General features: G+C 42.4%; 1 protein-coding gene across 1 annotated transcript in view; it reads right to left on the minus strand.

Moving 5' to 3' along the window:
- Window positions 1-23,417, minus strand: part of UNC79 (unc-79 homolog, NALCN channel complex subunit) — a 129,543-nt gene that overhangs the window by 84,724 nt on the left and 21,402 nt on the right. The window contains 10 exon segments of the mRNA XM_033140685.1: window positions 169-399; window positions 830-1,001; window positions 5,585-5,814; window positions 8,067-8,095; window positions 9,784-9,824; window positions 12,527-12,615; window positions 14,370-14,434; window positions 16,211-16,340; window positions 18,574-18,629; window positions 21,707-21,799. Coding sequence (XP_032996576.1) covers window positions 169-399; window positions 830-1,001; window positions 5,585-5,814; window positions 8,067-8,095; window positions 9,784-9,824; window positions 12,527-12,615; window positions 14,370-14,434; window positions 16,211-16,340; window positions 18,574-18,629; window positions 21,707-21,799 — 1,136 coding nt within the window.

Raw genomic sequence — 23,417 nt, forward strand, 5'->3', positions numbered from 1 at the left:
GCTCGTAGTGCCACCCTCCAGAAAAAAAGGAGGTAGGGCAGGAGATTGGCTGAGAGCAGAGCGAGGTTGACAGGGCAATGCTCCATTCTCCCCAGTGGGTCAGCCTCCACTCAGAACATGGTTCATAACAAGCTACTGTCAGAAGAAAACATGGGGCAGACTCCTCACCCGTGCAAACTCCATCGGTTTAGGAAGGAGGCACATCACCATGACATCAAACCGGACATCGCACACCGTCTTCAGCCATTTGGTGACAAACTGGGGCTTGAGTTTCTCCACCAGGCTGCCAACTTCGTCATCCATCATGTAGGCCGTGGAATGGAACCACTGGAAGACCATGCTCACAAGCCGAGCCAAGCTCTCTGTGGGGGTGTTCTCACTTGGGGTGCAAAGGCTTACCTGGAAAACATGTTTTGTTCAGACGTCAGAGTAAGTTCCAGCTCTCTCTTGCAAGCGCCCTCATTGCAGTGGGAGGAAAGAGATGTGTTAGGATGTGTGCAACTGGAAAGTCTTTGGCAAAGACCATGAGGAGGGACAAGGCTGATATCAAGCTTGTGCAACACCACTGGGAAAAACATTATGTTAAACAAGGAAGCAACGGACCCACTTAAACTCTCCTGGCTCTGCTAAGGTCTCAGATCAAGTAAGTTCTGCAGGTTTTGTAGCATTTCCATAACCTACAAAACCTGTTCAAGAAGTGACTCTGGAAAATTACACAAAGTCTGTTTCATATCTGCTTTTCTAGACTATGTAGCTCTGCAATAAATTATGATACTATAGTAATCTCCTTAGAATCCAAAGAGGAAGAGGAGGAGGAAAAGGAACTCACCAAAAACCAAATTCCAAACTGGCTCAGAAGGCGCTGGTCATTCTTGTCATCATCTTTGTTATCAAAGTCTGTGTTGTCCAAAGAATGATGTGAAGAGGATAAGCCCAGCTGTCTCCTGCGATTGAGCTCATACTCCCGTTGCTCTGCATGGAGTTCAGCCTCCTTCAGCAAGCTAAACAACAACATCAGGTGTCTCTAAACTTATGCCAAAAATACAGCTGTGCACAAGGCCCCACATTTATTATTTTATGTTTTTCTCTGTTGCCTTTGATTTTATGGCAAACCCCTCCTCACAAGGCACCTTCTATTAAAAATAAAATAAAAATCCAGTCTATACAGTACCATGTTTCAAGAAAAGCAGCAATTTAAAGGAGCAGTCCCTAAGATAATTCATGGGCCACCAGCACACCCTTACTGAAAAATTTACTAAAAACAAATTAAGACACTTTCAAATTATCGCCAATATAAATCTTCAAAGACAGTGACAGTCCAGATGTTGTTGGACTACAACTTCCATCAGCCCCAACCAGCACAGCCAATGGTCAGGGGTGATGGGAGTTGTAGTCCAACACCATCTGGAAGGCCACATGTCTCCCACCCCTGCTGCAAGAGAAAGTGCAGCTTTAAAAGTGGGTTTTTTCTGAGTCTGCTTAAAAACATGCACTGATGGGGTCGTATGCATAACATCTGGGAGGAAATTATATATCCATGGGGCTTTGTCTCTGATTGATCTTATAGGCAGGTTGACAAGCAGGGCCTCTGAAGCTGATCTCAGGATGCGGGCAACCTCATTATTAGTAAAAGCAGTCCATTAAGTAACCTGTTCTCATGCCATATATATTCCTTGATTATGCTACATTGCAAACTGTAGGAGCTCATCTGTTGTATTATTGTCCATGAATTGTTTATGGAGACATCCACTTTACAAAGTACCAGAGGCAGAGGGTTAAAGCAGTGGAGAACAAGCAGTTCCAGACCCTTGGTGCTGCTAATATAGATTATCCTCATCTCTATGTGTTCATTATTCTCCAAACAGCATAATTATTTGGACAGCCACTTTTATCCTAGACAAAGTATTGGTCTAGGTCCTGAGTGGCCCGACTTCAGATTACTGCTCAGCTGTGAAGCTCACGGTGTGATCAAAAGCTGATCACTCTGGGTTGCATCCAACTAAGTCAGAACTCGGAGCAGGCGCATTGGAATCAACAAACATTTGTTTGCCAGGACCAACTTGGGCCTATTGCTTTCGATGGGTCTACTAAGTCAGAGAACCCTCTGTCTGATCTGAACCTACCTCAAAGGGTTGCTGTGAGGCTAAAATAGGCTGCCCTGAGCTCCCTAAAGGAAGGGATTGAATTATTAAGTTAAATTAAATTATTCAACGTGTAATGAACTGAGAAACTCCTCTTATACTTTAAATAAAATTTAAAAATAGCAAGGCAACAAATGGAAACACATCAAATGAAAGAAAACCAGTTTGTTAGACAGGAAGCTCCTAGTGCGCGCCAATAATTGATCTTCTGCTGCAAACTACAAGTTGAATCGCACTTGATGTCTCGCATTTCAGGGGGGCAATTTTCCTGGTTTGCGCATCTCGTCTCGCTATGTTTCATCCCTGCAGAGGGAGCGACATAATCACGGAGGCAGGGCTGTTCTCCCCTTTCTCCTCCCCCTCATGCTCACTTTAATTCCAGAAGCCACTGCTCTAATTTTATTGCTTCCTGCAAGTTGTTTCTTCAAAGCGATGAGGGAAAGCAGCAGTTGAAGCTGACAAACTGCAACAGTCAAAGGCTTCATTAATTCCTTCTCCTCAACTCCCCTTCTCCAAGCATCTGAAACAGCTGCTTAAATTCATTGTTTCCTGAAGCTGTTACCTCCTATCTACTTTCAATGCCATACTTCCTCCCCCCCTTTTTTTACACTTTTTAATTAGCCAGAATGCACCTACATTTCCTTCTCTTTTCTTAAGTGTTATTTTGCACCCGCTGAAGTGAAATAGCGGGAATTAAAAATAAAATGAAACAAATTAGCGCCTGCAGCCCAAGGGAAGAAGTTTGTGGGGTTTATCCAGTCTCCTCCCTCCTGCAGAGCTTTGAAAGGATAATTGGGTTAAGCAGAGAATAGCACTGCACAATCAAAATGTGGATACTGGGGATAAATTATATACTGGCGTTTAGGCTGCTGAAATGTAATGGGAGGAGGAGGCAAAAGCTTTGCCACATCAGGAGATGCTGCCCATTTGTTCTGCAGCCAACATGACGCTCTCAGGATGTTGTCAGACTACAACTCCCATCTTCCCTGCTCATTAGCCATGCTGCTTTGGGCTGCTGGGAGCTGAAGTCCAGCAACATCTTGGGACAGCTTAAATCCAAGTTGCCAGAGAAGGACAGGTATGGATCTCTCAGTGCTTCTCAAACTTGCTGTTGGACTACAACTCTCATCATCCCTGACCGCTGGCCCTGCTAGCTAGGGATGATGGGAGTTGTAGTCCAACAGCAGATGGGGACCCAAGTTTGATAAACACTGGACTAGAGCAAGGTTGGAGAACTACCGGTAGTGGCTCCCCAGGGGTTGCTTGACTCCAACTCTGCAGAATGAGCAGGAGGGTTCCCAAATGCACAAAAACCAAGGCGTGCAAGTGTAGGCTAAAGCAAATAAATTAATTAATAAAAATAAAAATACATGCACGAAAAGGCTGATTTGAAAATTCAGTTCATGTGAATAGTAGTGTATTCGGCATAAAATGCTAATGAGCAAAAACAGGCAGAATAGCTAGCATAAGGCACCCGTTTACAAATACATTCTTCGTCAGTATATACATATAGCTGTAAGGCCAAACACACAAAGCAATAATGAATATCTGTTCAATATACCATCTGAAGGCATGTTAAAACCACAAGGCTATGATGATACAAATAATCAACCCCATTAATACAATAAAAGCTATATCAAAAAAATACTCCAAAAACTACTTCCCACTTTCCCTGGGAAAACCCAGTCTTTACCACTGAATTGGAGCAAACGGCAATTTGGGATTTTGACGGGTTGCCGTTTGCTCCTATTCAGCAGTAAAGAGTGGGTTTTTGCAGGAAAAGCAGTGAGGCAAAAAAAGAATGCACAAGACATGGAGCTTTAAAGGGTGGACCAAGCATATGGATCTTGGGAGAGCTCAGCTATTAGGTAACTCAGGAGGAACGGAGCCACGAGTGGGTTAGGATTAACATCCATTCTCCAGTTGAATGAGAGGAAGCTCATTCAGAAATATATAGGAGCTTCTGCTAAGAAGAAGAATAAGGTTACTCATCATGATGTTGAGGGAAGGGGCTGGTGATTATAATATAGTAATAATAATTTATTATTTATACCCCGCCCGTCTGGCTGAGTTTCCCCAGCCACTCTGGGTGGCTTCCAACAGAATATTAAATGCAATAATATATTAAACATTAAAAGCTTCCCTAAACAGGCCTGCTTTCAGATGTCTTCTAAAAGTCTGGTAGTTGTTTGACATCTGGTGAGAGGGCGTTCCACATGGCAGGTGCCACTACCGAGAAGGTCCTCTGCCTGGTTCCCTGTAACTTGGCTTCTCACAGTGAGGGAACCGCCAGAAGGCCCTCGGCGCTGGACCTCAGTGTCCGGGCAGAACGATGGGGGTGGAGACGCTCCTTCAGATATACTGGACCGGGGCTGTTTAGGGCTTTAAAGGTCAGCACCAACACTTTGAATTGTGCTCGGAAACGTACTGGGAGATTCAGGATTTGAGAACTGGAGTAGAGAAGGGTTGGGGACTAGGTGCCCCAAATTCAATCTGGGAAATACTTAGTTGAAATCAGGGGACAATATTGATCACGCCTGGGGTAAGGCAGCAAGGGTGGCTCAGTTCTGGCCACCGGCCTGATCCAGGAGGCTCTTATTTTGTTCTTGTGAATTTCAGCCTTATATAGAGTGCAATCTGGGATTATCTGTTGCTGCTGTTGCACTCATTTCCTGCTTCCAGGTTCCCCATAAGCGTCTGGCTGGTCGATGCGAGAGCAGGATGCTGGACTAGACAGATAAATATGACAATATTTGGAAAGAGTTTGTACAAAACATAGTAGGCTATTAATATTTACATATGAGATACTGTTTTTCTTTCTACACGTATTTGTGCCTTTTAATTTTTCTTTGCATCACTTTATTTCTCTATAATTTTCAATAAAAATATTTATCAAAAGAAAAAGATGGGCCTTTCGTCTGATTCCTGCTGGTGGTCTTCTTACATTCTTATAATACTAAAGGTAAAAGTAAAGGTAAAGGACCCCTGGATGGTTAAGTCCAGTCAAAGGCGGCTATGGGGTGCAGTGCTCATCTTGCTTTCAGGCCGTGGGAGCCAGCGTTTGTCCACAGACAGCTTTCTGGGTCATGTGGCCAGCATGACTAAACTGCTTCTGGCACATTGGAACACCAGAGCACACAGAAATGCCGTTTACCCTCCTACCACAGCGGTACCTATTTACTTGCACTGGTGTGCTTTTGAACTGCTAGGTTGGCAAAAGCTGGGACAGAGCAGCGGGAGCTCACTCCGTTGCGGGGATTTGAACCGCCGACCATCTGTTCGGCAAGCCCAAGAGGCTCAGTGGTTTAGACCACAGCGCCACCCACTACCGTGTTGAGCTCTAAGAGCTTAGAATGATTTCCATGCACGGATGGAACAGGGAATGGGACAGACAAGAGCAGGGTTTGGGTTCCGTGTGTGTTCATTTGCCTGCTGGGGGTTACCTGATAACAGCTTCCACAGTACAAACTAGCTCCTCAGCCCCACACTCCCGAGTGTTGATAGGAGGCGGTGATGTCTGGTAGAGATGTGTCTCGGCCGTTGCCCCAACTTCACTGCTGTGGTGGTTGGAGTGGCATCGTTTGCAGTAGCGCACCGGCCTGTTCCCATGGCGACCACAGCAGCCGGCAGAGAAACATGTGACAACAGCCCTCCTAACATGCGAGCTACAGTTCTGGAAAGAAGCAATGTAATTGCCGTTAAGCCCATCACGGTGACTGAGGGGAAGAATCAAAGAGCTATCTATTCAAAGAATTAGCAGCTTATCCAGCAGGAGGGAGAGAAACTCATATGTATGTAGTTTGAATTTTAGGTAAAGGACCCCTGACCATTAAGTCCAGTCACAGACGATTCTGGGGTTGCGGCGCTCATCTTGCTTTACAGGCCAAGGGAGCCGGCATTTGTCTGCAGACAGCTTCTGGGTCATGTGGCCAGCATGACAAAGCCACTTCTGGCAAACCAGAGCAGCGCATGGAAACGCCATTTACCTTCCTGCCAGAGTGGTACCTGTTTATCTACTTGCACTTTGGTGTGCTTTCGAACTCCTAGGTTGGCAGGAGAATTTTACTTGGATGTGATTTGGTGAAATCGGTTGGCTTGACTTCTGTGAAATGGGCATTCTGCAGGAGCAGAACATGGGTTTCAAATGATTGGCTTTTTTGTTTGGGTGAGGGGAATATAGTCCCCAGATCAGCCCTTCACTAAAGTTCTAGGGCATGATATTTGTATTTTAGCCTTACCTATTTGCCTTTGGTGAAATAGATGTCCTGTTGCAGGAAGGAATGCTGTGATTGCTCTCACACACCCTGCAGCAGCCATTTTGTGACTGGCTATGCCCTCCCACGTGGGACCTTTTTTTGTGGCAACACACAGCACTTTTCCAAGTATGCCCTCCGAAACACTAAATCATACCCCTGGTATTTGAAAAGATGGTCGGGGAATACTTACTATAAATAACATCACTTAAATTCATTTTATCAAAATCAGTAGGGCTCATTTCAGAGAAAATAAGCTTAGGATGGTGCATGGTATTAATGCAAGTGGATTCCAAATGTTTTGGAGGGTGTATATATTTCAGTTTTAGCAACATGGAATCTTACACTGCTTCAATTGTCAAATGCATATGTTTTATGAAATGATTACATTGGGATTTTCTCCTTTTTATAGCACATGGTAAAATGAGGACCCTTCAGCATTCTGCTCCCAGGCCTCTCAGTCAAGATCTGCACTAAACATTTAAAACATATTCAACACACATTTAAGGCATCTGAGTTCCCCCAAATATTTCTGGGAGCCGCAATTTGTTAAAGGCACTGGAAATGGTAGCTTTGTGAGGGGGAGAACTACGATTCCTAGGATTATCTGGGCAAAGTAATGTGCTTCATGTGTGTGCTGAATATGCTATAAATGTATAGTGTAGAACTACCTTGATGACTTAAAAAAGCCCAGAGTGCGGGAGGTAACTGGCTCTACTCCCTAGGCCACCATTTTGCAACTGGCTGCTCCCACAATTTCATACATGGCTCCGCTTGGTTGATGTTGACGTACTAGTTTTTAAAAAAATTAAAGCAGACCCCACAAGTCTGCCATACACAATGAAACACGGAACTGTGAACAAGATATCTCTTGTTTCCTCTTGTCATCTTCAGTCTCCTGCTCTAGGGTGGAATCTAGACACATATAAAAAACACTGTGAAAATGTGTTTTGTTTTTTTAAAAAATTGAATTTGCCATAAGCTCACCATCACCATCTAGTGTCAAATTTGTGTAATGCCCTTAAAACGCACTTAAAATGTTATATTTGCAGCTATATAGCTGTGTCCTAGGTCTAATTGTGCCACCATTCCTTTATGTCATGGCGTGCGGTAGGGAAAGGTAAGCAGTGCCTTGATCTTGTGGTGGTTTTTTTAAAAAAAATAAGAAGGCCATACTTTGATAGAATAGTAGTGACAACTCCAAGATGCAAAGCCTGGCTGAAGCAATTCCAGTTTGAGCAAACGAGAACAAATTATTCATTTGAGGCGCTAAAAGGAATCACTAGATGAAAGTAAATTTGTAAGCATGCTTCATTTTGTTCCGCTGAAGCCTTTAAATTATCCTTGTAATCTCCATTCATTCCTATGGGCCTCGTGCCACAGCAATTATTTGTGGATTGCACTCACACCGAACTGCGGAAGGTGAAATGAATGGCAACAATGCAGCGCTTTAAAATAGCCACTGAAGATCCACACCCAGTAATCAGAAGCCACAATGTCAACACGTTCCAGCAACATTCCACAGACTCCAATACGACAGAACCCTCCATTTCTTAACCAAAAACGATGACAATGGGGAAATATTTGCACTGCGTGTGACGACGAGATGAAATCACAGACAAAAATAAAAAGCTGAGAGTGATGCTCCATCACATAGATGGAAGAGTCTTACCTTCTTTTGACATATAGCAGAAATTTCGGCTGTAATGGGAAGGTAAACGGAATATCAAAACAGTTATGATCACTCCTTTGACAGGCTGATCTGGGGCCTTAAAGATATTCTAGAGAAAATGGAATTATGAGGTGGTGATAGTGTGACCGTCAAAAGTCTTGTTTGCCTATTCAGCACCTTTATGTCTCCTAATAGCAGTTTCTGGGGGTCGTGAACAGGAGAGTTATGTTGCACTAATGCCCCCATTTACATAGATGTCTGGTTGGAGACTTTGAGAACAGAATGCTGGACTAGATGGGCCTCTGGTTTGATCCAGCAGAGCTGGGGAAACTCAGCCAGATGGGTGGGGTACAAATAAATTAGTAGTAGTAGTAGTAGTAGTAGTGTGCTGGAAACAGACCGCTAGCCATATAGAACGCTTCCAGAATGAGGCGCCTCTTGTAGTTCTGTTTGCAAAGCTAAGCAGATTTAGGCTTTGCAAGTATCTAGAATGGGACGCCTTTTGTAATTCAGAGCTTATTTCTCTTACAGTTCTAAGACATGGCAGGAGTTCCCTGCTTCCCACCTGCATGGAAATGGTAAATGATTCTGGCCAGTCCAACACAAGGAGTAGCAGCATGACCCTGTTCTCCATACAGAGGTAGAAGTCAGAGAATTCACCGGAGCCATAGGCACAAGAAGAGATATAGACAGAGATGCAGAGATGGTAAAAATAGCCTGAGCCAAGAGAAGAGCTGGAATAAAGAGTGCCACTAAATTCTGGGTTCGTAATAAATTGTTAGGCCTCCGTGGGGTAGAACTCCTGGCACCAGACTCAGGGCTTACCAGAATCTGGATTTCACCACAAGAAGCACTGGCCGAACTCACAACAAATTACCCCCAAAATGTTCAGGGTTAGTGAAATACACAAAAACAGGATCAGCACCAGAGGGTGTCAAGACCTAGCATTGCCAGGTTCCAGAATATTGCTACCATTTCTGCTTTGCACTAAACACCCAGCACTGCATGAAGATTATAATATAATATAATATAATATAATATAATATAATATAATATAATATAATATAATATAATATAATATAATATAATATAATATGCAGTGCTATTTTTCTAGAAAAAGAGGCTCCAGAACAGGTTCTCTTAGAATGTCAATGGCGCCCACCTGAGAGGTGCTGGAACTGAGTTCAATGGAAAGCAAATGTTAAAACAATGTCAAAAACGTAACTAATTATGTATAGATTGTGGACTTAAAAGCAACAATGTGAATGAGTTCTGTGAATGAGTACTGATCATATTCGTTTGAATGATTTCCGTTTCGGAAACTGAACTGCTGCTATCTCCGCTTCCTTTCCCACTTTTGTCTGAATTCTCTGACATCTTTAACTACAACTCTGTTCATTCCTGAACTTATTTCAGCTCAAACCATTTGCCCATCTAGTCCAGTATTGCCTGCTCTGACTGGCAGCAGCTCTCCAGGGTCTCAAACAGAGGGTCTTCCCCCATCACCTGCTGTTTTTTTAAACCGGAGATGCCAGGGATTTGAACTTGGGGCCTCCTGCATGCATGCCACGTTCTCTACCCCCAAGCTATGATACAGGGGCTTGGTTTGAATGACCTTTGAGCACCCTTAGAATCCCACAATTCTATGATTCTATAAAAACACCCATATCACGGTTATTGCCATTAGTACTTGCTATCCAACTTTAAATGGTCTTACCTTGTGGTAAAAGAACATCAATCAACCATTCACTGTGATCCCTTAAAAGGAAAGGAAAGAATCAGAGTAGTTTATGATGTGCTTCCCCTACCACCACCAAAATAAAATAAAATAAAATAAAATAAAATATGAAACAGCCATTTTTAAACTGTGCAGGCTGGGCTCCTCCTGATTACAGATAGTATCTATCTCTGTAATTTTTACTTCTGAACTGGACTACCTTGTCACATTGCATTTATCACACATTACCGCTGTACTGATGTCAGGTCTGCTACGTTCTACTCATTTTTTTCAGCTTATATCAAAAATTCTCAATTAGATGAAGAAATACAGAGCACCCTTGACTATCCTCAGGTGGCCATGGGTGTGATCCCAACATAAAAAGAGAACAAACAGCTCCACCATCTAATTCGCTTGTTCCTGCTTAAAAGCCAGACCTCCTAGCAAATTTAATTGTTTTCGCTTCAGGTTTAAATCAAAGATGACTTCAACACCAAGGTGACTTCTATAAAATTAAATTACCTTTTCCCTTTCTGCAAATGGCCTTGCTGTGATGCCCAGACCGCTATAAAGCAGCAGGAAAAAAATAAGAAGTACACCTTCTGGTCTAATTTTTAGTAAATGTGCATTTCTTTGCCCTAAATTTTTATTATTATTGGACTCTGAAACTAAGGCAAAACGCTATTAAAGCGGTGAAGCCATGGTGTGTTTTAAAATGTGCTTCTCTAAACCGCAACCCGCCAAACTGAACGGCAACCACTGTTACGATTTTATTGCACTATAAAAATGCTCCCTTCTAAATGTCTCACGGAAGGAAATAACAACGCCTTGTTGAGATGGAAAGTCGTGCTATCCCTTCCCTGTAATAACTGGTGCATGGAGAAGAAATACATGATTTTGTGCCAAAGTTTATAACCTAATCCTGTACAGCCAAGGTTGGGTGGTAGATAGATTACTGTGATGTACTCAATGTGGGGCTGCCCTTGAGGTTGGTCCAGAAGGTGCAGTTAGTGTGAAATGCAGTACCCTGAATGCTCACTGGGGCCACTGCTCAAAGAATTGCACTGGCTGCCAACTGACTACCAGGTTCCAAGGTCGGGAGGGGTGCCGGCCACTCGCGCCCGCCATCTTGGGTGGACTGCGCATGTCCGCACATGCGCAGTCCACCCGGGATGCTGCGTGCACGCCGTGACGTCAGGGCGCGCACACGCTAGTGAGCAGTGCCCTGTCCCCAGGGAAGTGCCCCTGCGTTTGTCACCCTGGCCGGCCAAGCGGCTCCCTACGCCCCTGGGTGTATAATGTCTTATACAGCTTAGGACTAGTATACCTGAAATATTTTCTCACCCCTTTTCTCACTGCACTCTAAAGATGAGGCCCTCCCACAGGTACAGTGGAACCTCAGTTTTCGAGCGTCTCAGAAGCCAAACATTTCATAACCCGGATGCCGAAAATCCGGAAATGATTGCTTACGTTTTTGGATGCGCCTCAGAAGTCGTACGGCTTCCAAGGCACATTCCTCAATTTTCACCATTGAAATTGCAGACAGCCCTTTGTGCCTCGGTTGTCGAACGTTTCAGAAGTTGAACGGTCTTCTGGAACGGATTACGTTCAACAACAGAGGTTCCACTGTACCATCTTATCAGGAGGTCTCCTCTGTACAATATCGGAATTGGGCATTCAGTGTCATGGCACCTACACTTAGGAATTTCACCACACACAGATCCCATTATATATTTATTTATTTATTTAATAAATAAATAAATGAAGTGCCAGGTTTAGATGTGAGGAGGCCCCTTGGAGCCAAACTAGATGTGTTGCCCTGCACACAACTTTTTAGGGCTTGATTTAGATTGAGGAGAGACTCCATCAGGCAAGGCCTCCTTCCACCTGCCTTGCCCCACCCTCTAGTCTTTGCTTCTCAATTTGTATTGTATTATTTTATGTACTGTGGCTTGCCTTTGTTTTATTAATTAGTTTAGAAATTGTTTATTGTAAATGTTGAGTGGATTTCTGTTTAACTTTTATATGTTGATATTATTTTATATTACTCTAATAATTGTTGAATGTTACTTTTTGATGTAGGTTGCTTATTTTAAAGTTTTGTTTTATTATCATATTTTTATTGCATTAGATTGTTATAAGGTGTACATTTTTTGTTTCTTCTGCTTGTGAACCACCTTGAGTATCGTAAGATAGAAAGGCGGTATACAAATTAAAAATTGTAGTTATTATTATTATTATTATTGGGACCATGGGATGCAGATAAGTTTTTTTAAACAAAACCAAAAATCCTCTCTGCCCCTGCTGTGGTCTCATTTTCAAACCTCACGCCTCTGGGGATGTGTTTTAAAAGGCAGAGGGGAAATTGTCCCCCCCCCCTAAGCTACAAAATCAGAAGTGACCCAAGCAATTTCTTGTGGATATAGGTTTCCATCAGAACAATCTGCTTTTCCCAGATTGCCGTCGCTCATGCTGAACCAAAAATCCTTCCTTGCAACATCCGGCGAATCCTTTTTCTCCCTCAATCATCAAATAGCATTTGCACTTACTTGCAAACGTGCCTTGATTTATTCTGATTTCTAGAAGTTTCAGTACTTAACCATTCAACTTAAGAGAAAGCTGTGGGGCTTTTGCTTTTGACTCAATTCAGGTTCCAAAGTTTTTGCATAGCTTTTTAGGATAGAGGTTTCTTAAGTTCGCCATGATTCTTTTGGTTTGGTCGGCCTCTCTTAAGTCTACCCACCCTGCAATCCTCTGGCTGCATTCTTCACAAAGGTAGAGAGGGGGTGGTTTATCACCCAAAGCCACAGACAAGGAAGCATCTATGCACATCTGAAACACACAGGAAGGACAGAATCAGTTTCTCTCCAGAAATGTGCTCTAGTCAGTGAACACAAATCCCCTGCATGTGACAACTTCCACTGACAAAAGGGAATCTGTGTTCATGAGTCTCAAGCCTCTCTCAGGCATTCTTACCAGCTTTCTTTGTGCTTAGATATGGGAAAGGCTCATCAGTTAAGATGGCACAGGTGAACCGAATGTTTTGTTTGGGATATTGGCATTGCAGAGAAAGAAGAAAGAATACTTCTCATTGCTAATGGGCTAGCTTTGGTTCAGAATAACACAGTATTAATGTTTGCAGAGCTCTCTATGGAGAAAAACCAGTCGCAAACTAAGCAGAGCTTCTGCACAAACAAGATTTGGGATGGACAAGAATAGAAAAGGCTGTTAAACTACAATATTAAGAGAGAGCAGGATCCGCTTGTCTTCTGAACTGAATTGTGGAAGCAACTTACTGGATGGAAAGGATGCAAATAGGCATTAGAGTCATTCAGGGTCATTGTTAACCCCTGATATGCAACTGCTCAGGAATCACAGGACATGCCATGATATCAACATAGGAAATGGGTGGTACTACTCATGGGTGGGGAAGCTCAGCACAGGGGCAGCAGTTTGGGTGGTATCCCCGAGTCTTCTGTATTGTTCTGGATGTTCTGCTCTGATTACCATGAGATCATACATTCAGCTCTGCTCAAATGGTATCATATCCACTCAGAGCTATCTGACAATTAGGACCAAACAAATTTTTACTCCTAACGTGCAGCAAGTGACCATGTCTAGGCACAGGGGAAAATGCTCATTGGAACCACAGCGCATGGAGAGAGGAGGGTTGACTCTTTCCTTTCCAGCTGTGATGATCCTGACAAAAAAAAAATCCCCTTCCCAGTGCAGCAAATAACATGGTCGGGGGTGGGGGGAACCCCACTGCAGCATGGAGGGCACTTTTTGTTGGCATCACAGATTAAACTTCTCCTCCCCATGCACTGCAGTTCTGATGAAAATCCCCACCATTAATTTGCATTAATTTTCTTATTTAAAAAATTCCATTACATGCACGCTGACAATGTCCTCAGCATAATATGTAGTTTAACCCTTCATCCTGAGCTATTTGAGGAATGAAGATGCTACCCAGGAACACCAAACCCAAACTGGGGAGAATAGTGGTTTTTACCAGTATTCTGCTGTCAAAAGTACAGTACAGAATGCAATGTACTGTTTAGGTTTACAGTCGCCCAGCACTCCAGTCCTGTAGCTGAAGGATGGTAACAGTGGCTCAAAAACAGATAGCATCTGCTCCAACAGGCAGGACTGTCCTATATAGAAGGAGCGGCCAATTTGGGACCACCTTTTCTTGGTCACACTTTGCTCCTGGGACGGTAAGGCCTCTGGTCCTCTAAAAGTGTATACATTCCAGGTAGTCCAATGTACAAGGGGCATGTGTCTCTTCGAGGGGAGGCAACTTGTCTCTGGGTGCAGAATTGTAGCAGGGTTAAGAAGAAATCCCCGTTCCAGGGGCAAACTAGAGAAAAAGTTTCTAACCAATTGAACGGCAGGGATACAGGGGTTGCTGTAGGGTTTCGTTACACTCGGCAGTGCCATGGTTTGAATAGAAGGTATTTTGGAGATGAGACCGTCCCTTCATTTGTTCACTCTTAATGACAGATAACCCCACTATTCCGGCAACTGTTGGGACATCATTAGCCCCTCAGTGGGCACAGTCTAAGGGGTGCATAAGTGTCCATTACCTTCACTGCTGGCTTGTTAATGGCATTATGGCATTCAATGTGCTGACAGTGTATGGGATTCCATGCTGAAAAACAAAACCATCACTGATGAACACACATAAGTTTATTGATGAGCTATATATGGGTCAGATACAATGCTGAGAGACCATTTCTACCAGCTGTACTCATTTCAGGTGATGAGATTTTGTTTCAGGCTCAGGTTGAGATACTGAACACCAGCAAAGTTTAGAATTATTTTTACTCTCCAGTTCTGATGTCGGCTCTGGCAACTATAGAGCTGAGGGGGGCATTGTGAGTGCATGCCTGCATTATTGATCCAGGTTCAATGATCAACACATCCATTTAAACGCTAACAGGCTGCCAGCAGAAAAGAATTCTGCCTGGGAACCTAGAGAGGCATTAAGTACACTGAACTCGACGAGCATCTCCCTCTATTCTAACGCTGGGAAGTCTTGTTTATAATTCTGCATATACAGTAAAATATACATCTGCAGCTGGTTTGCGCAGTCATATTTATCATTTGATTTCTGCAGCATGTGCTTGCTTGCTTGCATGGAGGAATGGGCCATTGCAGAGTTAAGACAGAACTGGCTGTGTTCACAAGTCACAATAATGAGCAGTAATGAATTTCAATGAACTTTGGGCTCACCTGCTTCTTTCTCCTCTCTCTTCCTCTTGCATAACCACTAGAAGGGCCCTGGAAGATTTTGCTTTCACTTCTGCTTAACCAAAGTTTGTTGCATTCCTGGACAAACAAACTGGTTTATGGTTAGTTTAAAGCAGGCTTCCTCAACCTCGGCCCTCCAGGTGTTTTTGGCCTACAATTCCCATGATCCCTAGCTAGCAGGACCAGTGGTCAGGGATGATGGGAACTGAAGTCTCAAAACATCTGGAGGGCCGAGGTTGAGGAAGCCTGGTTTAAAGCAAGTTCGCTCCAAGCCATGGTTTCTGGGGCTGGCTTGTTTAAATTAACCATAGTTCTAGCTCAGGACCATTGTGGTTGAACAAGAGCAGAAGCTTCTGAACTGCTCTGCCCATCAAAATGTGACAGAGAGGATCACACAAACCTGAAGCTCACCTGCAGCAAATTCTGGCTCATACATGACTTGTGAATGGGACCATAGTATGAAAATGAGAACCCACAATAAGTCTACCTGCTGTGGCACAACCTTTCCCAGCTTCACAATTTGGGTGGCTGGCATGCATACTGGGATGCTGAAAGCTGGTTCAGTTATCAGACTTTCCCCTCCCAATCTCCATGCTTCGGGTGAGCTGTTCCCCCTTTTAAAGAAATGTTTAAAAGAATAGCACATGTGAACTGCCCCTACATGAGAACAAAGAGAGAATGCGGAAGCGGTGCAGAGAACCCAAGGAAGCCATTTCCCTTACTCTCCTGGAATCCAAACAAGTTACAGAAAGGGTATCAAGGGGGGAATTCACACAGCGGCAGATTGACAGGTGTCATACTGCGCAACTCAGCAATTTCATTATAGAATCATAGAATTCGAAGGTGCCCAATGGATTACCTCATCCAGCCCTCTGCCCTGAAAGAGAACCTCCTACGTCTAAAGTATATCTGAAAAAACACGGAAGTGCTCCTTTTTCTAGTCCAGAAACTGTCACCCCTTTTTAATTACCAGGAACACGTTAACCCAGAAACACCTTGCTGCATGTAAGCATTTACTACACAGTTCTGCGAACACACTGCATTATACACAATAGTTAGAAGTGAATGTGTCGATTCGGGGGTGGGAACCATCCATCTCTTTAGCATCCATGGCAATATTGTGTTAGGCTTCAGCATCCAGCTCTAAGATACAGGTGGGCTGCGCATCACTTACCTGTATACTGCAGTCCTCGGTATTCGCTTATTGCCCCGGGTGGTTTTAAGTTGGGCCAGTAGTGGAAAAGCATTTGTACGGCCGGTGGTTTAACTTGAGAAGGACCATACGCTATTACGTAGAGCAAGTCCTGAAAGAGAAACAGGGCTGTAGGTTGAATTTCAGAAGGCATCACGGGGGCAGAATGCAGAAAAGAGTGTGCATTTTGGTGCACCTTTGAAGGCCTGCACTTTGGCTGCAATCCTATATCCGCTCACCTGAACTCAGTGGCTCTTACTACTGAGTAGACCATGCCTAGGATTGTGATGTTTGGCAGCAGTCTTGGGCACTTACCTGGGAGCAAGCCCAATTGAACTCAACTGGGGCTTACTTCCAAGTAGATGCGACCAGGATTGCAACGACTGCCTCAAAAACACCTGCCTCTGTTCTGTTCTGTTTAGTATTGTATTGTATTTTATTAGCTGCCCTGTGTTCTCCTTGGGATATTTATATGGAGTGAATGCTCAGTGGTGGTGCCAAAACTTAAGAATCCCCTTCCTGTTGACACCCACAGAATTCCCACCTTTAAAAGCGTAATTATATGCTGCACAGTTCTAACTGCAGCAGCTATTTTATCCTTTTTAGTTTAGTTTTGTAGTTTGTCTTGGTGGTGGCTGCACTGTGAACAAGAATGGGCAAAGCTTTCAGTTTCTCATTTTTCTAATCTTAAATTAAGCTCACCCCCTTTCCACATTGGTTTGTGAGCTTCTTTTTTTTTTTAAGCCATCGTGAAAATTCATGCACATTTTTGTGTTCGCTTTCCCTACTATATGCATTTTTGCAAACCGTTTCCTGATAGGTAATGGATTTTTTGCACATTTATGTGCACCCTTTTTGCTGATATATGTGTTTTGCACACATTTGGGGTGGGGGACTGCATCGCAAAATTCAGAGAAGTCAAAACTTTCAAAAGGATAGTTATGACTTGGTCTGCATTTTTGTTTCCCCCTGTGTGAATTGGGTAGGTCCACATTAAAACGAGAGCTGAACAAATGCCTTGCCCATCACTAATTGCAAACCACTTTTTAATTGAAAACAGGGCTGCTGAAGATTGAACAAACTAGAAAAAAGACAATCAGGTGTAGCAGAGCAAGCCAAGTTAAAGGAAACATCCAAGCAGGGCTGGCTCAAGGCATTTTGCTGCCTGAGGCAGAAGAGCACATACTCCCCTCTGCACAGACCATAGAGGTGCATCCTATATTGTATTTATTCCATTTAATCATTACTCAATTTTCAGAGCCAAGCTCTCATGAAGCAATTCAGGCTTCATACGCACCATACACTTAAAGCACATTACTCCCCGTACCAATTAATCCTGGGAACGGTAGTTTAGCCCCTCACAAGGCTACAATTTCCAGCACCCTTTAAAAAAAACTACAGTTCCCATGGTTCTTTGGTCACGTGCTTTAAATGTATGCAGCCAGAAAGAGAAATAAAACAATAGAACTTCAGGAAGCATAGGAAGCACCAAACAGACACAGACGCATAAGGTAATGAATCAGATCACCAGCATCGTTCTCTTTAAGGAAAGGCAAGTTATCCATGACTGGCTAAGTTATTTAGGCACTGCAAGCAGAAAATTCTGCAAGTTCCTCTCCCCTTCCCCGGCAGTAGAAATGCAAAATTAAATAGCAATCAATTTACTGCCCCTCTCATGAGACCAAAAATCATCTTCCTGAGTCAGCTTTCTCACTCTGCCTAATGGTAGGGCCAGTCCTGAATCCAGGCGTCCAGTAGCCACAAAAATTGGACCCAGCAATGACCAACTATGTTGCTGCAAAGGCCAGAAAGCCAAGCTTCCTACCCCATACTCTGGGTTCAGAGCAGCGTTTCCCAAACTTGGATCTTCAGCTGTTTTTGGACTACAGTTCCCATCATCCCTGCCCGCTGGTCCTGCTAGCTAGGGATGGTGGGAGTTGTAGTCCAAAAACAGCTGGAGACCCAAGTTTGGCAAACCTTGTTCTAGACAATGTTGCTGGGTCCTAAATTTTGCAAACCACAAAACAAAGCAAGAGTCTAGCCCTCTATGAATATGTGTTGTTTCAACTGATTTGATTTAAAGAAACAAATCGATGCCATTTCCCCCCAGTGCTATTTCCCCCAGTGGCCTAAGTCACTTCTGAAAATATACCATGAAGAAGGATTCCGCCTAGGATGCAGGGAGAATGGCATGCACAAATTTATATTGCAATACGGTCCTTCAGGATATGGATCAGACATGTAAATTTTCCCAACTGATTTGGTCATTTACTAGGATTTCAATGTCAAAATGGGGCATTGTTCATTCTACTCTTTTTACAAAACATATTTGGTCCCGAACTTACTTTCCATACTTCTTGTTTGTACTTCATAAGGCATTCCAGTAACTGACAATGGTACACTGAAAGAGAAAAAGCAGGCTCCTTGAAATACAAAATGAAGGAACGAAAGTGCTTTGTAGCATGCTGATTGGCTTAATTCATAGCTGCCAGTTCAAAGCCTGCATAGCAAATGGGTAGCAGTAACAGTTTCTAATCTGGTTAGGGAGATCATGGAATTGTCCAATTCCCTGCAGTGCAGGAATCACAGCTGAAGAATCCCTGACAAACGGCCTTCCAACTTCTGTTTCAAAACCTCCATTGAAAGGGAGCCCCCACCACCACATTCCAATGAGCATCCCTTACATGGATTCAGGAAGTCAATTCAAATGTTCATCAAGCTCACTTGATGCAGTCCTCATGAGCCTGTATCAGAACCCATATGGGAGAATGCATGTGTGAATGTGCTCCCCGTGTCTCAGCATGCCTGTATGCAGAAAACTTACTGGGTTAGATCCAGACTTGGTCATGCTTAGCACTGACCCACTGAAATGGGTTTTAGCTGTTTCCTTGACTGCTTTATGTGTACACTGCTTTGAAAACAACTGAGGAAATGTGATTTTAAAGAAAGTTTGCAGCGCATATATTCTATAACTCTTAAGCTTAGTAAAAGACGTATGTGATACCTTACATTATTTATTATAATTCATTCCATTTTTTTATACACCACAATCATATAAGATATATTGTTTGTCTATTTATTTTGATGCCACTATTGACCTCCCAGAAGGTGCCTGGGGTGGCAAACTCTGAAGTGGTAAAACAATACAATGAAAATAAAGCGAAAAAGTATTTTAAAATATCTAAACAAGCCTATTATGTCTACAGACTGCTAAATTTAAAGTTCATACACATAACACAGCCAAAGTTATAACAAATAGGTAACAAAAAAAACATGGGTAACCTTCAAGAGAAGATTTGAAACACCTGGGTTTTCAGATGGTGCAGCCAGCCTAACCTCAAGGGTCAAAGAAAAGTCCCATAATCTCAGGAGCGCCACACTGAATGCTCCATTTCTTTTTCTTTTTATTCTCTTTTTTTAATGTAATAAAAATCTTTATTTAATATTTTCAAAATTACAAAACCAAATATAACAATGAAAACAAAAACAAAAACAAATCAACACATAAGCAAATAAATAAACAATAAACAACAATAAATAATAATACTCAACTGAATATATTAACAAGCTCAAAAACTAACCTTAAAATCCGACTTCATATTGTTTATACAGTGATTCCCTATTAATTTCCGCTTCTTCTACTCTACCTTTTATTTTAATTACTCCTAATCTTTGAGAACATAATTACCAATCTTTCAAATACTTTAAATTTAAATTACAGGTGGGTAGCCGTGTTGGTCTGCCATGGTCAAAACAAAATCGAAAATTCTTTCTAGTAGCACCTTAGAGACCAACTGAGTTTGTTCCTGGTATGAGCTTTCGTGTGCATGCACACTGAAGAAGTGTGCATGCACACGAAAGCTCATACCAGGAACAAACTCAGTTGGTCTCTAAGGTGCTACTAGAAAGAATTTTCGATTTGGTTTAAATTTAAATTTAAATATCCCCATGTGTCTCTCAATCTAAACAAATCACTAATTCAGTTTTCATATCTACTTTTTCCAAATAATCTTCTACATATTTCCATTCTGCTTTTATTCTTTGTTTTGGTATATTTCTTATTGCTGCTGTCATTCTTGCCAAACTCATATATTCTACTAACTTGATTTGCCATTCTTGAACTGAATGCTCCATTTCTGATTGATGAAGACACGATGTAACCACAAACCCATCACACCTGCCTCAGTTGCAGATTATAAAAATCAGATGGAGGTACAAAAGTTGAGGCAGTCCTTTAAATACACTGGTCCCAAGCGGTTTAGGGCTTTAAACATTAGCAATAACATTTTGAACTTGGCTGGGTAACAAATTGGCAGCCAGAGCTTGGACACCCACACCTGACTCAGATGTTGTGGAGTCCTAATATCTGCTCCCAATGACTTCATATAGATGTTAAATAAATTAGGGTTGCCATACATCCGGGATGACGGACTTAGCGTCCAGGGGAATTTTGGGAAATCGGCCAAATGTCTGGATTTTTGAAGTTTTCCCAACAATTTTTTCTGTCTGGATTTTGGGGCCAAAGAGAATTCCCACAGTGTTCCTTTTTGGATGCAGACATGCAGGTAGGACTGGAACCACTGTAAAACAGTTCCCTAAGTTCAGCTAAATCTGAATCCAACCCATCTTAAAACAAAAACCTTAAGAATGGGGTATTAGGGAGCTTGGCAACTCATTTCCTAAATATTTTGAAACTTCTTTTGAAGGATCTGGTGCCGGTCATCTTTTTAACAACAGCAGTGCCGTAATAGGTGTGCCACAAGGAAAAAGTCAACAGGTGAAGCCCATGTATGAACGCACAGTGTATCTATGCCACAAGAGAGATAGGTTCACCTCTGTTTTTTGCTTGGTACAGTCTGTTGTTTTTTTTAAAGGTGGCAGATATACCTCACACAGAATAACTGAATATATTTATCATGACTGTTCCTATCTTTCTAATTGCAATCAACCTATGAGACTGTAGGAGGCATAATTTGCCCTTCTATAAGGAGGACTCATTATAAAACTTACCGAGGTGCAGGATATGAAGCAATCAACACATTCGTCTCTAAATTTAATGTGAAACTTCAGTGTTCCTTAATTATCACTAAGGCAGTTGTGGGGTTTTGTTTAGTTTAAAAAAAATATATCTGATGCTGTTTAATTTTCTGGTGTTAAAATAGAACTTAAAGAACTGGTTCAAAGTCTCCAACACTGGGATCCAAATGTACTTTTGCAACACTGTGAAATTAATTATCACCAAAATAGCTGCTTCTGGCACTAGACTCAGACATTCTCATGGGGCTGTTTTCAGTTCTTTTGCGAAATAAGAACACAGTAAGAAGGATTAAGAACTGGTTGAGAAGCAATTCATGTAGTGTTAGCTTTCCAGTAGCTCTGCTCAAAAAAACGTTTTTCACCGTTTCCGTGTTTTAAACTTTATGTGATTTATGTCCAGGAAGATTGACAGGTGAACAGTCAGAAAAAAACAATACATACCAGGGTTGGATGTATACTGCATTGCGATCATTAGCATTGAAGATGCAGAAAGATTAACATGAGCAGGTACTCCTTCTCTTCTGGAGGAGCCCACTTCAAAGAAAACAAACAAGGTATTAGTAGCAAGCAATGCAAATCTGCCTATTATTCTAAGCGATTCATCCAAATATCGAATTTCTAACTATTCAGTTAAACTGACACGACAAGCATGATATCTTCTGGAAGGTTATCCCAATACAATCTACTGCAGTATTCTAGAGCTCTTGTTTTCTGCATAGTTTGTATAGCCAAAGACTCCTCCCTGACTCACATTTGCCTGGTTTGCACATAACACTAAGCCAATTATCACGTCATGAGAACGAGCAGTCATGCAGATCTGTCCACCTAAATGAGACTTGCTACGAATGTTGGGGGATGCAGGGCCAACAAAAGGAATCACAGAATTATAGAATTGTAGAGTTGGAAGGGAACCCAAGGGTCATATCGTCCAATTCCCTGCGATGCAGGAATCTCAGCTAAAGCATCCATGACAGATGGCCATCCAACCTCTGCTTTTAAACCTCCAAGGAAGGAGTGTCCACAACCTCCCAAGGGAGACCATTTCACTGTCGAACAGCTCTTACTGTCAGAAAGTTCTTCCGTATCTTTAGTCGGAATCTCCTTTCTTGTAACTTGAAGCCATTATTTCGTGTCCTACCCTCCAGAGCAGGAGAAAACAAGCTTGCTCTACTTTCCACATGACAGCCTTGAGATATTTGAAGATGACTATCATATAGGATTGCAGCTGTCATGAGCTGTACAACTTCCTGCATCATCACCACAGTAGCTGAACACTTGGCAACAACGTTCATTGAAATTCATTTGGAATAACCAAAAAAAGCAAGATGAAAAGCAAAAAAGAAAAGAAAAAAGGATGATGATAAGGAAAGAGGCTTCAGGTTCCAAACTTAACTTTGTTGTATATTACAAATTGTATTAACTGGTTAGCAGATCAGACAATAGAATAATGTTCAGATATTTCAAAACTGGAGCAAAATGTAATGGGCATCCCACTATATAAATTACTTTGGAGTAATAAAAAGCTTTGCTAAAGATCTGGGATCGATATAAAAGATCACTACATCTAAGCCCATCCCTACCGGAAGCGTTAACAGACAGGATAAAAAAAGGAAGCAAGAGGGTGGATTTTCAAATGTGGAGTAACAATAACTTATTTAGGTTTAAAGATATTGTGACTCAGGAATCAATGATTTCAGAAAGTAGCTGCAGTGCAGAAATTTCCAGCTGGTTTGAATATTTTCAGATAAGATCTTCTGTTATGTATTGAAGTTCTCACTCTAGGCCACTAGGGGTGTTGTGTATATAGTTTCACTCTGCCCACCTTGACTGCAGTTCTCACTCAGGTCCACGTGCAAATGGAGGATTGAGAGTGCCGTTCACGGATTGGGTAGCTAGAGAGAGTTGTTACTGTTGCATGTTACTGAGTTACTTCAGTTCAGTTCTGTTCCAGCCTGAGAATAAAGAGAGCTGCTTGGAGAATCACTGTGTCGTCTGCAATGTCCACCCACTACTTGATATCTTCAGGGATGTCTTGGAGAGGAAGTGCAGGCAAAAGAGCTACTGGAATGTGAAACAATAATTGTAAAAACCAATGGCATTTGGCTATTAATTGAGCAGCTACCAGTCTTTCGCTTCTGGGGATCATCTCCAT

Source organism: Lacerta agilis, chromosome 1 (genome assembly GCF_009819535.1).
Source record: "Lacerta agilis isolate rLacAgi1 chromosome 1, rLacAgi1.pri, whole genome shotgun sequence".
NCBI classification, from domain to species: Eukaryota; Metazoa; Chordata; class Lepidosauria; order Squamata; family Lacertidae; genus Lacerta; species Lacerta agilis.